Source organism: Saimiri boliviensis, chromosome 12 (assembly GCF_048565385.1).
Source record: "Saimiri boliviensis isolate mSaiBol1 chromosome 12, mSaiBol1.pri, whole genome shotgun sequence".
NCBI classification, from domain to species: Eukaryota; Metazoa; Chordata; class Mammalia; order Primates; family Cebidae; genus Saimiri; species Saimiri boliviensis.
Genome location: NC_133460.1, coordinates 17,149,889 through 17,165,662, shown reverse-complemented (window position 1 = coordinate 17,165,662; position 15,774 = coordinate 17,149,889). Strand labels below are relative to the sequence as shown.

Here is a 15,774-nt window from a genome sequence, read left to right as displayed (position 1 = left end):
CCTCACAAGCTAAAATCAGGCTATTACAATTGATCTCATTGAATTGGTATAGGATGCTTTATTCATTCATTCCACAAATATTTATTGAGGATCTACTATCTGCCAGGCACTGTTCTAGATACTGGGAATATAGTGGTGAGCTAGTGTTAAAGTATCTGCTTCCCTGGAACTTACTGGCCAGTAGGTTGGAAAAGATACAATATTTATAAAGAGCTAGCACAGTACGTGGAAGACAGCAACACTCAGTAGTTTTCTGTTCTCTTCTGTCTTACTCTCTCTCTTTGCTGGTTGACAAGACGTTGGCACTGGGGTCAGGGCTATTCATCTCCTTGCCAAGCCTTTGGCAACCACTGCTTCACCCCCAGCTCACAGCTCCTTTGGCCTTGCTGCACCGTATATTATACTCCCAGACATCTGTCAAGAGCCTACAATCTTCTATCGATCCTCTCTCAATGCATACATAAGAAATAAAAGGACTCTGTGAATTCAGCTATTAGTTCAGCTGCTGTAAAAGAGGGATGCAGAATAACTGTCGCCTTAAAGGTTAGAAGTTAATTTATCTGTCATGAAAAGTCTGGACAGGCAGTTGCTGTGGTGGTTGCTCCTTCTACCTTGTGGCTCTGTCTGCCAGTCTCACCAAGTGGCTTCTTTCTTGTGATCCAATATGGCTGCTTCAGGTCCTACCATCACATCTATATCCTGGCCAGGAGAGAAGGAAAAGAGGGAGAGGAGAGGGTATGCTGCTCTCCCTGTAAAGTCCTAAATCCGAAGATGTACCCAACATATAGACCTAAAGATGGAAATGGTAGACATGGGGGAACAAAAGAGTGGAGAATGAGTGAGAGGGGCAAGGTTTGAAAGATTACATATTGGGGCCAGGTGTGGTAGCTCATTCCCATAATCCCAGCACTTTGGGAGGCCAAGACGGGCTGATTGCTTGAATCCAGGAGACAAGCCTGAGACAATTTTGAGACAAGCCTGAGCAACATGGCAAAATCCTGTCTCCAATAAAAGTACAAAAAATTAGCTAGGCATGGTAGCACACCCCTGTAGACCCAGCTACTTGGGAGGCTGAGGTGGGAGAATCACCTAAGCCTGAGAGGTTGAGGCAGCAGTGAGCCAAGATTGCACCACTGCACTCCAGCCTGGGAAACTGGAGTAAGACCTTGACTCAAAAAAAAAAAAAAAAAAGAAAAGAAAAAGAAAAAATTACCTATTGGGTACAGTGCTCATTTCCTGGGTGATAAGTTCAATTGTATGTCAAAACTCAGCAACACACAACATACCTTTGTAACAAACCTGAACAAGTATCCCTGCAATCTAAAATAAAAGTTGAAAAAAAATTAGAAAAATAAAAAAGGAAGCTGTACCCACTACTTATTCCCACATCTCACTGGTTAGAATTTAGATACATGGCTACACTCAGCTAGCTGCAAGAGAGTCAGGGAAATGGAGTCTTTAGCCGGGACCATGTGCCTTTCAGACCCGCTACAGGGGGATTTGGATATTAGTCTCTGCATTAACCTTCAGAGTGTTACAGATGTTTGCGAATGATGGATCTTTTCATATCTTGTAATATTTGGTGGTTGTCATCTACCTGAACAAGTTTTCACATATTTGCCATGCAGAGCTTGACAAGATAGGGGAGTTTCTAAGGAAGACAGCCTTCCTGAGTTTCAAAAATCCTCATAGGGTGGCATTTGCTTTGGTGGATCACCAAGGTTCACAGTCCAGTTCTCAGTTGATTAGGCTGAAATGTTGCCAGCCCCTGACAAAGCATTCACTTCTCTGAGGTGGACTCATGAAATCGAGGCTGCTGTGTAAGCTATAATTCCAAAGCATTCATTTACAATGAGAAATACAATTGCTTACTCAGTCCCGAAGGTCAGCACATTCCTGGCTATAGAGAAAACCACATGGGAAGGCAAATTATAATCAACAGTCTGCCTGTTAAAAGTAAAGCTAACTGGGCAGTAATCCCAGCTATTCAGGAGGCTGAGGCAGGAGGATTACTTCAGTCCAGGAGTTTGAGACCAGCCTGGGCAATGTAGCAAGACTCCATCTCAAAAATAAAATAAAACTGAACAAAATGAGTTTGATTAACCTCAAATATGGCAGCCATAATGAGTTTGGCCAGAACTCAGGACCTCTGACTTCTTGTTCTGCTGCTGAAGGCTACCATGTGTTCTCAAGGGAAATGATGTTCTAGGCAAAATTATACTGCTTTTCTCCCAAAAGGCATTTGTCCCAAATACAAACTTTATGCCCCATTCTAGGGGCAGGCCAATGTCCTACTCCAAAGCAAGTGAGTGTGAGTCTTCCTCCCTGGTTCCTTCCCACTGTATTTACTCCTTGATCTTGTGGAAGACATGGCGACACACTGCTAAAATCCCCTTTAGAGAGAAAACACACAGCTCAGCATCAAGGAGTGCGAATAACTGACAGCCTCCATCTGGCAGCGACTTCAGGGTCCTCAGCTTGTGAGCCAAGTCATACTCTTCTTGGGGTGGCCCCTGGCTAGTGACTGAGCAAGATGGTGTACTAGGACCTGGCCATTTCTCCCCAGTGAGGACTTCTGTAATGCGCATTTTCATTAGTAGGTTCTCATGCTGCTAATAAAGGCATATCTGAGACTGGGTAATTTAAGGAAAGAGGCTTAATAGGATCACAGTTCCACTTGGCTGGGGAGGCCTCACAATCATGGCGGAAGATGAAAGAAAAGCAAAGGGACTTCTTAGATGGTGGCAGGCAAGACAGCTTGTGCAGGGGAACTCCCATTTATAAAACCATCAGATCTCGTGAGATTATTCACTACCACAGAAATACTATAGGGAAAACCACGCCCATGATCCAATCATCTCAACCTGGCTTCGCCCTTGATATGTGGCGATTATTACAATTCAAGGTGAGATTTAGGTGGGGACACAGTCAAACCATAGCAGCATCCTTTGCTCCAGACCTCCCAGCTGGGCTGGCAGAGAGCTTCTGAGGTCTGCAGTGTGGTTTTACACCTCCTCCGGCACAATCCTGTCTCTTCTCATTTTCTTTTCACAAGTGTTACTCTCTTTAAAACGTTTTGCCCTCTAACTCCACTGCAGCATTCTGAAGAGCCCAGCCTGCAACATTGCTCTAAATCAGAGGTCAGCAAATCACAACTCATGACCCAATCCTGGCCTATAACTTGTTTTCATAAATAAGCTTTTATCAGAACTCAGTCACACCTGCCTATTCATTTACTTATTGTCCATGACTGCTTTTGCACTACAATGGCAGGGTTGAGTAGTTGTGACAGACTAATCTAACTAACATTTAAAATATTAACTATCTGGCCCTTTACAGAAAAAAATCACATGAGTCAACATGTTCCCCATTTTGCTTAAACCAGTTTTGGTTGGGTTTCCCATCTTTCACAATACCAAAGACCTGGCTTAGATTAAGACTATCTCCAAATCATAGCCTCCTGACATACTGAGTAGTCCAGAGAGGAGACTGGGATGCCTCAAGACAGCAAGAAAGATGTTGAGAGGGTACCAGGAAGAGGTGACATGAGTTTGTGCCTCGATGTTCCAAAAGGCCTGAGCAGGAGTCCTGGCTGCAGGCACTCAGACCTCAGAGACAGATGGCATCTTCATCCCAAAGACCTCTGCTGTGATTGTGGTGCCCTGAGCAGGTATGTTCCCAACTGCAGTGAAGTAATGCCTTCATTAAACAGTCTGAATTTATTTCCAAATCCTCAAAGCTGAGCAACTAGGGGGATTTTATTAGACATATTTATTCTATAATCCAGCATCTCACAAGACATCCAGGGGTTTCTTTTAAGCTACTGCTCTTTCCTCCCACACAGAATATTTGTGTTGCTTCTCAGACATCAAGAATAAGATGAAAAAGTCCCTGCCATGCTGCTTCAAGCCAGCTTAACTGGCAGATCCCTCTGCCACTCCCCCAGCCACTGGTGGGCATGCCTGCCTTCTGCCTCCATCAGGTCTATGCTAAATCCCCTTATCATGAATACATAAATGTTAGATTGAACAGAATGAGATTCTCAAATGTGAAGTCTCATGCAAAAACATTACCTTTTTTTTGAGTTGTTTAGGCCTCTGAATGTGTTGGACAGGGGATGAAATGGGAGCCCTCTCCAGCAACATATGGAGGAGGATGCAACTCAATCATCCTTGTGGCTGGGAGCCTTCATCTGCCATGGTCAAAACAACTTTAGATCTGCAAGGCCAAGGAAATGGTTGAAATGCAACACAAAACTGCACTATTTATACTTTCATTTCTATTAGACCTGTATAATGATGCCTTATTGAACTGAAGCTTAAATGGCTCAAGACTGATCGTAATAGAACATTTAATTGTTTGCTTGTCTAACTCTCTCAGCCCTAATTAAATATTGTTTTTCATTGAGTGGGTTATACAATGATGTTTCTTTGCTGTCACTGAAGAGAGATGGGGACTGAGGCAGAATTTAGATGAGCCAGGCTCACTTCGTGCACTCCTCCTATTCCGTTTTTTGGTCCAACAATGGGAAGCAGAACCCTCTGGAGGGAGACCCACCGAGATCCAGGGAACAGCTTTTGGAGATGATCTCATGCAAGTCCTCAGACAGGCAGAGGAGTTATGAGAGATCACGTTACCTTGTGGGGTTTCCTATAGAAGGCACGGGTTCTTGATGTTCAAAGCTGGCACTGGTATCCTTTCTAACTCCTTTTTCTCCCTAACCCCCATCCCCACAGCACTACCTTCAGTATCCTTGGAATCTAGCCACTTTTCCTCACCTCTGTGCCATCATCCAGAGCCAAGCCACCATCAGCTCTCATCTAGGTCATTGCAAAGGCCTCATGAATACCTTCATGAAACAGTCTGGAATATTTCCAAATCCTCAAAGCTGAGCAACTAGGAGGATTTTATTAGACATATTTATTCTATAACCCAGCATCTCACAAGACATCCAGGGGTTTCTTTTAAGCTACTTTTCTTTCCTTCCAGACAGAATACTCGTGTTGCTTCTCAGACATCAAGAATAAGATGGGACCCTTCATACCCTGTCAGGCGCATTCAGGGGCCCAAACATCTAAAAAAAAAAAAAAGAGTAGTATTTTTTCATGAGCTTTCACAGAACCTCATTCTGTTCAATCTGACATTTATGTATTCATGATAAGAGAATTTAGCACAGACCTGATAGAGGCAGAGGCAGAAGTGCATGGCTGCCTGCACTTATCTGGGCTTTACCGCAGTCTGTTCACAAACCAGCAGCCACTGGAAGGCCTTGTCCCTCCCCATCTCAGAACCCTTCTGCAGCTCCCAGCTCACTCAGAAAAAAGCCAAGGTTCCATCTGACAATGCCCTCCATCCTGCTGTTACCTATGACTACAGCTCCAATGACATCGCCCTTCACTCATTCAGCTCCATCTATACTGAGCTCTTTGCTGTTTTCTTGAATAGTCTTCACAATGCTTACTATTTAGGGCTTTTCATTTGTTGTTATCAATACTTATAATATGTCTCCCTCAAAAATATGCACAGCTCGCTGACTCACCTTTTTTGTGCCTTTATTCGAATGTCCCCTGTCAGGAGGGCCTCTAACTATCCTATTGCAAATTGCAACCAACCCATCCTGTCTATCCATATTTTTCTCCATGGATCTTACTAGTATTTGACATACATTTCAGTTGACCTATTTATTGTGTTTATTGTTTATCTCACCTTCCAAAATGCAAGCTCCAGGAGGGCAAGTATTTTTCTCTGTTGGTTTCACTGCTGAATCCCCAGTGTCTAGAAAAACACCCAGTACAAAGTAGCTGCACAAATTAAATATTTTTGAGTGAATTAGTGAGTAAACAAATAAATGTAAACATGCACATAAGAATGCATAGTCTGTCATTTCCTTCTGGTCATTAATTACAATGGTCAAGATCTACTCTAGGCCAGGAGTCTGGATGCATTTGTACCTTGTATTCTAGGATTCTAGGCATTCAAGAGGAAATCTTCTCATTGGAGATGGAGCTGCAAAGGGCAGACTGATATCCAGAGTTCAGAATGTGCCCCAGCCTTCCAGCTGCAAATGCTAATTCTCCTAAGACTAGGGAAAAATGGTTAAAGAGGCAGGATCTTGAGCCTGAGCTCAGAAAAAGGCTCTGATTTACAGCAAGAGAAGAGGCTAACACAAGGAGCTCTGGAGGGATCAGAAACTAGAGACAATTTGGTGAATGAATAAGACACCACTATGACCACCCATAGAGTTCGTGGGTGCTGGGGATCTTGGGGCTAATTTTATCTTTTAGAGCATGAGTGCAATTCAGCAGAAATTCCTAGAAGAAGAAGAGGGAAGGGAAGTGGGAGAGACTGTCTCCCCTTGTACTGGATCTATAGGATTATGAGAACCAGGCCATGTGGCCCATTTGCAGGACAAGAATGATTGAGATGCATCCTCCTCTGAATGCTGTTGGAGAAGGATCCCACTTCATACCCTGTTCAGCAAGTTCAGGGGCCCAACATCTCACAAAAAAAGTAATACTTTTGCATGAGCCTTTACTTTTGAGAATCTCGTTCAGTTCAATCTAATATTTACATATTCATCACATTTTCAAGGCATGCACATTGGATATTCCGACAGGTGTGTCAAACCACTGACCAAAAATGCTGGACCATGGTATACTTCCTTTTCTCATGACTTACACTGAATATCTGTGTTTTCTTTTGTGTCACAGGGAATTAAACTTTTCAGAGATTTGTCTATTTTATTCATCACTTCAAAGTTCTGGTTCTTGATTTGATTAATCAGCTCCGCCAACTTTTTGCTTTGTGATTAATGTTTGCTCTTATCTCTATTAATTGCTTCCTTTCACTTTACTTTTATTTTGCTGTTCATTTTCTACTTATTTGGAATTCTAATTCAATTATTCTCAATAAGCATATTTATTTTAATAATAATGGCTTTAGAATACGGATTTCGCTAAGAATAATTTTGGGCCCACTCCCTCACATGCTTTTTTAGACAGTGGGTTTCATTGTCTTAAATGTCTAAATAGCCCACACTTGCTATTGATTTCCACCTTGATAGAAAGGTTACTTTTTACTTTCTTTAATTTCCAGGTAGTTATCATTTATCTGAATTTAGGCATACTCTTGCTGTTAATGAGATCAGGAACTATAGTTTATAAACTTGTAACTTGGAGAGTTTGTTATGGACTTCTCTTTAACAGTCAGGGTAGAGCAGGTTAGACTGCAGTAACAACCAACCATAAAAATGTCAGTGACTTAAATAACAGATTGGTCCCCATTCATGCTACATGTTTCTAAGCAGTCAGCTGGGGGTTCTTCTCTTTCTAGTCACTCAGGGACTCAAGCCAGTGGGAGCTCCATCTTGACATGTGCTTTCATGATCACAGAGGTGGAAGAAAGAGAGCCTGGTTCTTAAAGTCACTCCTGTGCACATTTCATTGACCAAAAAAATTCAAACGCTTGAGTTTAAGAGCATGGATATCTTGTTCTGTAAAAGGAGAAGTACTGAATATTCTTAATATTCTACCATACGCATTTAGCAGATGTCTATAAAGAGCTACAGATAGACCTCCTACTGATACCAGAGACTGTCTAGCAGATATTGTTAGCTGGTGACCTGCCTCCCATTCCATTCCAACCTTCTTTTACTCATCCGCTTTCCAGCCAGAAGTGGCTGTGACCCAAATATAAGCAGAAGGGGCGGGTGGGGAGAGGGGTCTCAAAAAAGCATTTTGCTTTTGCTTTTTTGATATTGATGCTGCCCCATCTCCCTCTCCTCCTTCTTGCCTTGACTACTAATGTGAAAAGGCCAAAAGAATCCCAGAAATATTTGCTTGACATTGTTGAGCATCTGAACTACTGCCAATGGTGCCTCCCTCCAGATTTTTTATATGAAGAGAAAAAATAAAATTAGCTAGGTGCAGTGGCTCATGCCTGTGATCCCAGCACTTTGGGAGGCCAAGGCATATGGATCACTTGAGGCCAGGAGTTCAAGACCAGCCTGGGCAGCACAGCAAGACACCATCGCTAATTTTTTTAAAAATTAGCCAGGCATGGTAGTGCAGCCCTGTAGTCCCAGCTGCTCAGGGGGCTGATGAGGAGGATCACTGGGCCCAGGAGTTTGAGGCTACAATGAGCCAAGATTGCACCACCGTACTCCAGCCTGAGTGACAAAGCGAGAACCTGTTTCCAAACAAACAAGCAAAAGACTTATATTTATATAAGCCATTGTGGTTGAGTTTCTTGTTACTTTCATCTGAAAGCATTTCTGAGTGATAAAATAATTCAGCATGTAAACAAGACGGACCATTACCACCTCCGTGACCAATAATCCTTTGGAAGTCTTCTGTGGGCAACTGAAAGGAGCGCTAAATATGTATTACTAAATACAGCCATGCCTCAGAGATATTGTGGGTTCAGTTCCAGACAACCACAATAAAGCGAATATTGCAACAAAACAAGTAACGTGCATTTTTTGATTTTCCAGGGCATATAAAAGTTATATCTGGCTGGACACAGTGGTTTACTCCCAAAATCCCAACACTTTGGGAGGCCAAGACAGGAGGATTGCTTGAGGCCAGGAGTTCAAGACCAGACTGGGCAACATCAGAGACTCTGTCTCTACAAAACAAACAAACAAACTTTAAAAATTAGCCAAGCATAGTCACACATACCTGTAGTCCCAGCAACTCGGGAGGCGGAGATGGGGGGTTCACTTGAGCCCAGAAGGTCAAAGCTGCAGTGAGGTGTGATCATGCCACTGCACTCCAGCCAGGGCAACAGAATGAGACTGTCTCAAAACAGACAAACAAACAAACAACAATAAAGTTATATTTATATTATACTGTAATCTATTAAGTACAATAGCATACATCTTTTAAAAATGTACATACCCAAATTTAAGAATACTCTATTGCCAAAAAAAAAATGCTAACAACCATCTGAGCCTTTAGCAAGTTGTAATCTTTTCGCTGGTCAAGGGTCTTGCCTCAGTGCAGATGACTGCTGACTGATCAGCGTGGTGGTTGCTGAGCACTGGGGTAGCCGTGGCAAGTTCTTAAGACAACAATAAAGTTTGCCACATCAATCGACTCTTCCTTTCAGGAAAGATTTTCCTGTAGCATGTGATGCTATTTGATAGTATTTTACCTACAGTAGAACTTTTTTCAAAACTGGAGTTAACTTTATCAAACTCTGCCAGTGCTTTATCAACTGAGTTTGCAAAATATTCTAAATCCTTTGTTGTCGGCCAGGTGTGGTGGCTCATGCCTGCAATCACACTTCAGGAGGCCGAGGCAGGTAGATTGCTTGAGCCCAAGAGTTCAATACCAGCCTGGGCAACATGGTGAAAACCCATCTCTATAAAAAAAGATTCCCCCAAAAAATTAGCCAGTCATGATGGCATGCACCTGTAGTCCTAGCTACTCAGGAGGCTGAGGTGGGAGGACTGTTTGAACCCGGGAGGTTGAGGCTGCAGTAAGCCAAGATTGCACCACTGCACTCTAGCATGGGCAATAGAGTGGGACCCTATTTCAAAAAGAATAAAAATAAAACTTAAAAATCCCTTATTTTCATTTCAACAATGTTGAAATGCATCCACCAGGAGTAGATTCCATCTCAAGAAGCCACTTTCTTTGCTAATCCATAAGAAGCAACTCCTCATCCATTCAAGTTTGATCATGAGATTGCAGCAATTCAGTCACATCTTTGATCTCCACTTCTAATTTTCTTGCTATTTCTACCACATCTGGCACAATCATAGCTTGTTTCCTCCATTGAAGTCTTGAAGTACTACTCACAGTTATTCATGAGGACTGGAAACAGATTTCTTCCAGATTTCTGTTAATGTTGATATTTTAACCTCCATAAATCAAGAATATTCTTAATGGCATCTAGAATGGCGAATCCTTTCCACAAGGTTTTCAATGAACTTTACCCAGATTAATCAGAGGATTCACTATCTACAGAAGCTATAGTCTTACTAAATAAATTTCTTAAATAGTAAGACTTGAAAGTCAACATCACTCCTTAATCCATGGCTGCAGAATGGATGCTATGTTAGCAACATGAAAATGATATTAATCTCCTTATTCATCTCCATCAGAGCTCTTGGGTGACTAGGTCTATGAGCAAGAATATTTTGAAAGCAATCTTTGTTTTTCTGAGCAATAAGTTTCAACAGTCAGCTCAAAATATTCAGTAAACCATGCTACAAACAGATGTGCTGTCATTCAGGCTCTGATGCTCCATGTATGGAGCACAGGCATGGTAGATTTAGCATAATTCTTAGGGCCCTAAGAGTTTGGGAATGATAAATGGCTTCATCTTAAAGTCACCAACTGTATTAGCCACTAACAAGCGAGTCAGCACATCCTTAGAAGCTTCGAAGCCACGCTTTGACTTCTCCTCTGAAAGTCCTAAATAGACAGCATCTTTCCCCAATAAAAGGCTGTTTCATCGACAATGATAATTTGTTGTTCAGTGTAGCCACCTTCACAGAATGACCTTAGCTAGATATTCTGGGTAACTTCCTGCAGCTTCTCCATCAGCACTTGCTGCTTCACCTTGCACTTTTATGTTACAGAGATGGCTCCCTTTTTTGCACCTTGCGATCCAACACCTGCCAATTTCAGACTTTTTTCTGAAGCTTCCTCGTCTCTCTCAGCCTTCACAACATTGAATAGAGTTAAGGCCTTGCTCTGGATTAGGTTTTGGCTTAAAGGAATATTGTGGCTGATGTGATACTCTACCCAGATCTTTCTCGGTATCAGCAATAAGGCTATTTCTCTTTCTTCTCATTTGTGTGCTCACTGGAGTTGCACCTTTCAATATCCTTCAAGAACCTTTGCCTCACATTCTGAACTTGGCTGATTGCTTGGTGCAAGAGGCCTAGCTTTCAGCTTGTCTGTCTCAGCTTTCTACATGCCTTCTTCACTAGGCTTACTCATTTCTCATTTTGTTTGTTTGTTTAATTATTTTTAGAGAGAGGGTCTCACTGTCACCCAGGCTGGTGCACAGTGGTACAATCATAGCTCACTGGAGCCTAAAACTCCTGGTCTCAGGTGATCCTCCCATCTCAGTCTCCTGAGTAGCTGGAACTACAGACATGTGCCACCATGCTTGACTCATTTCCAGTTTTTGATCTAAAGTGACAGACATGAGATTCTTTCTTTCACTTGAACACTTAGAGGCCATCGTATGGTTATTAGTTGACCTAATCTCAATATTGTTGTCTTGAGGAATAGGAAGGTCTGAAGAGAGGGAGATAGACCAAGGAACAGTGGGTGAAGTCAAAGCACACACAGCATTTATCAATTAGGTTCACAGTCTTATATGAGTGTAGTGGGTGGCACCCCACCCCTCAAAATTACAATGGTAAATCAAAGATCAATGATAACAGATCACAATAACATAAAATAATAATAATGAAAATTTTTGAAATAGTGTGAGAATTGCCAAAATGTGACACAGAGACATACACGCTGTTGGAAAAAAGGTGTTGATAGAGTTCCTCAATGCGGGGTTGCCACAAACCTTCAATTGATAAAAAGCACCATATCTGCCAAAAGCAATAAAGCAAAATGCAATAGAGCAAGGTGTGTCCATGCGCGAAAGAGTTTGTATGGTTTCCAGATTATTATTATCCATTAAAAACATGCTATGACAGAAAAAAAAGTTGACAATTGTTGAGCTGAGTGATGGGTAAACAGAGATCCATATTTTTAATTTTATATACGAAAATGTTTACAATCAAATATATAATACATTTTCTTTACAAAATTTCAACTTTTCCAATAAAACATTATCAATCATAATAGGCTTAACAATCATACTAATTTAGCCAACTCTAACTTTCACTGATTTATTGACTCAACACTGAACCTTTTTAAAATTAAAGCTTTATTGAGATATAATTTCCATACCCTATAATGTACCCATTTAAAGTATACACTGCAATCATTTTTAGTATAGTCAGAGTTGTGCAAATGTGCTGTAGATTCTACAACTTATTGTAGAATATTTTCATCACTGCAATGAGAAACGCTGTACCCATTAGAAGTACTCTCTATTTCAACCCATCCCCCTTTCTTCCTCCTCCCCCACCCCACATCCCTGGACAACCACTCATCTATTTTTCTCTATGGATCTGCCTATGCTGAATATTTCATATAAATGAAATCATACTACATGTGGTCCTTTGTGACTAGCTTCTTTCAGTTGGTAGGTTTTCAAGGTTCATCCATTTGTAGCACATGCCAGTACTTCCATTTCTTTTTATTCCTGAAAATGATTCCACTGTATGACTATAGTACATTTTTGTTTTCAGCTTTTAAGTTTGGGGGTACACGTGTAGGATGTGCAGGTTTGTTACATAGGTAAACGTATGCCGTAGTGGTTGGATGCAAAGATCAACCCATCCTCTAGGTATTAAGCCCAGTATCCACTAGCTATTCTTCTTGATGCTCTCGCTCCCTGTTCCTGGACAGGCCCCAGTGTATGTTATTCCCCCATGTGTGTCCATGTGTTCTCGTCATTCAGCTCCCACTTAGAAGTGTGAACATGCAGTGTTTTGTTTTCTGTTCCTGCGTTAGTTTGCTAAGGATAACAGCTTCCAGCTCTATCCATGTCCCTGCAAAATACATGATCTCATTCCTTTTGATGGCTGCATAGTATTCCATGGTGTATATGTACCACATTTTCTTTATCCAGTTGATCATTGATGGGCATTTGGGTTGATTCCTTGGCTTTGCTACTGGGAATACTATAGCACATTTTTTCATTCATTCATTGGTAAATGGACATTTGGATTGTTTCTTTTATGTATTTATTTTGGCCATTATGAATAGTGCTGCCATTTGTGTACAAGTTTTTGTTTGAACATGTTTCTAGTTCTCTTGGGCATATCCTACCTGGAAGGAGTGCAATTGCTGGGTTGTTTCATAACTCTATGTTTAACTTTTGAAGGAACTGCCAGGCTGTTTTCCAAAGCATCATTTTACATTTCCACCAACAGCATATGAGGGTTCTAATTTTTCCATATCCTCTCTAACTCTTGTTATTATCTGCCTTTTTAAAAATTATTTTCATTCTAAGGGTATGTGAATTAGAATGGTGAAGTGACATCTCACTGGGCATTTAATTTGCATTTCCCTGATGGATAATGATGTTGACATCCTTTCGTCTGCTTTACTGGCCATATGTATATCTTCTTTGGGGAACTGTCTATTCAGACTATGTATCCATTTTTAACTTAGGTTATTTGTCTTTGCAAAACTGGGTTGTAAGAGTTGTTTACATAAGACCTAAAAATAGAACTACCATTCAATCCAGCAATCCCACTACTGAGTGCCAACCCAGAGAAAAAGAAATCACTGGATAAAAGACACCTGAACTTGTATGTTTATCACAGCACTATCCACAGCAACGAAGTCAGGGAATCAACCTAAGTGTCCATCAATTGATGATAGGATGAAGAAAATGTAATATATGTACATATAGAAACCATGGAATACTACACATCCATAAAAAAGAATAAAAACATGCCTTTTGCAGCAACATGGATGGAACTGGAGGCCATTATCCTAAGTGAAATAACTCAAAGTCAAATACCATATGTTCTCACTTATAAGTGGGAGCCAGACACTGGGTATACATGGACATAGAGTATGAGAATAGACACTGAAGACTCCAAAAGGTGGCAAGGTCAGAGGGTGGTAAGGCATGAAAAACTACCTATTTGGTACAATATACACTATGGAGGTGATGATTACACCAAAAGCCCAGACTTCACCACTGTGCAATATAGCCATATAACAAAACTTCACCTGTATCCCCAAATGTACAAAAAGTTTTTTATATATGCTTGTATTAAAGAGTTTTTCATATACAAGTTCTGTATTAGACACATGATTTGCAAAAACTGTGACTATTCCATTTTTGGGGTTGCCTTTTCACTTTTGGATGATGACCTTTGAAGCACAAAGTTATTAATTTTGACAATTGTCAGATTTATCTGTTTTTTTCTTCTGTTGTTTGTGTTTTTAGTGTCATATCTAAGAAACCATTGCCTACACCAAAGTCAAAACACACCTGTTTTCTTCTAAAACATTTATAGTCTTAGCACTTGCATTTAGGTATTTTATCCATTCACATTTAATGTTCTTATGGATATAGCTGAAACTACTATTTTCTGAATATCATGTTTTTCCTATTTATTTTGATTTTTAGAATTTTTCTGGAGAGCCACCTCAAGTAAATTTCTTATATGTGAATGGTATCATTTATGAGTTCTTGACTGTCTAAAAACTTTGTTTTATCCTTATACAAAAACAATCGTTTGAGAGGGTATGGAAGTCTGGGGTCATATTCCTTTTACTTCAGAACTCAGTAAATCCTTTCCCATTGCCTTCTAACATCCCGTGTTGCAGGAGAACAATTCAATGCTAGTCCATTTTTTTCCCCCTTTTAAAAATAGTTACATTTATACTTGTCTGATTTTAATATTTTCTTCCTATATTAGAATTTATCAAAATTCACAAAATATGTCCAAGTGTAGTCATTTTTTCAATTAATCTTGAACATAATCAGGGAGCCCTTTTGACATAAGGATTTATGTATTCAGATTAAGAACATTTTCTTCTTTGATTATTTCTTCTCTTCCATTACTTCATTATTTATTTCTGTAACTTATTTTACATAAAGATTGAATCACTTGACCTACTCTCATATTTGTCTTTTATGATTTTTATGTCTTTTTCTTACTAAGTTCTAGAAGAATTTCTTAACACCTTTCATTCATTAATTTGATTATACTGTTCAATTTTTTTCCCAATAATACTTCGTGTCTCAAAAAATTCCTTTTGCATCTCTAATAATACCATGGTCTCTTGCCTTTGCTTATATCACTGCCTTATCCTTCCAAATGTCACTGCAATCACTCGGCTTTACAACGTTACTTGTTTTCATGGTAGTTCCCCTCTTTTATTCTGATGGACTTTTTTTCATGTATCTGGAGATTTTTCTTGGAAATAAGGTCAGGATAGTTCAATGCCAGTAGCTGAGAGTGTGCTTCATTAACAATTCTTTATGTTGATGAATTCTGAGACCAAAGAGAAGGAAATTCTATGTTGTTTGATCTTTGGATTGTTTATCTAACTGACCTTAGTAGCAGAAAATTGAGATAAACATACTCCTCAGTTTATGACATATTATTATCTTCAGTCTGTGAAAAGCCTCCTCCTATTTCACTTATGCATGTATTTTGTTTTCTCCCCACTGAGTATTTTCATAACTTCTTCTCTACCTGACTACTTGGAAGGTCCTAATCCTAACAGGACCCCCATTCTCTGCCTTTACAGCTTGAGGTACCACTGCAGAATCCCCACTCCCTCTAGAGCCTCCATCCACTATTGGAAGCTCAGGTCTTGTCCCTTTGATCATTCTGCACCTACTGATCCTTGTATGTATCCCCTCACTGACTCAACAGATACCATGGTGTTTAGAGAGGCTGGAGGTGAGGGAATCATTTTACCACTTTCTTAGCAAGTATCCAAGTATCTTCTCAAGGCAATGGGTTTCATTCCCTCCCTCACAATGAGCTTGCTACTGATGTTTTTTTGTAGTTTTAGGTGTGGAAGGACTCCACTTCTATTTCTAGTACTGGCTTAGAGCTTTTCCTTTTATTTAATCTAGGACACTTCAATGGGAGATTGAAAGGGAAGAAGAGTCAGATGCATGGCTTGAAGTTATCATCTAGTCTGTAAAATCCTT

The 15,774-nt window shown here is 40.4% G+C and overlaps 1 protein-coding gene across 2 annotated transcripts in view; it reads right to left on the bottom strand.

The window, feature by feature from the left end:
• Nucleotides 1-15,774, bottom strand: part of USP31 (ubiquitin specific peptidase 31) — a 143,050-nt gene that overhangs the window by 32,371 nt on the left and 94,905 nt on the right. The window contains exons 16-18 of one of the 2 annotated variants that reach the window (XR_012512750.1): nucleotides 8,679-8,794; nucleotides 5,707-5,801; nucleotides 4,074-4,218 (exon numbers count right to left, since the gene is read on the bottom strand). Coding sequence is in view for 1 of the 2 variants with exons in the window: in XM_074381930.1 (XP_074238031.1) it covers nucleotides 8,757-8,794 (38 nt within the window). In the remaining variant the exon portion in view is untranslated. Of the gene's footprint in view, nucleotides 1-4,073; nucleotides 4,219-5,706; nucleotides 5,802-8,309; nucleotides 8,795-15,774 lie in introns of those variants that run through there. The other variant, XM_074381930.1, reaches the window with a different exon arrangement.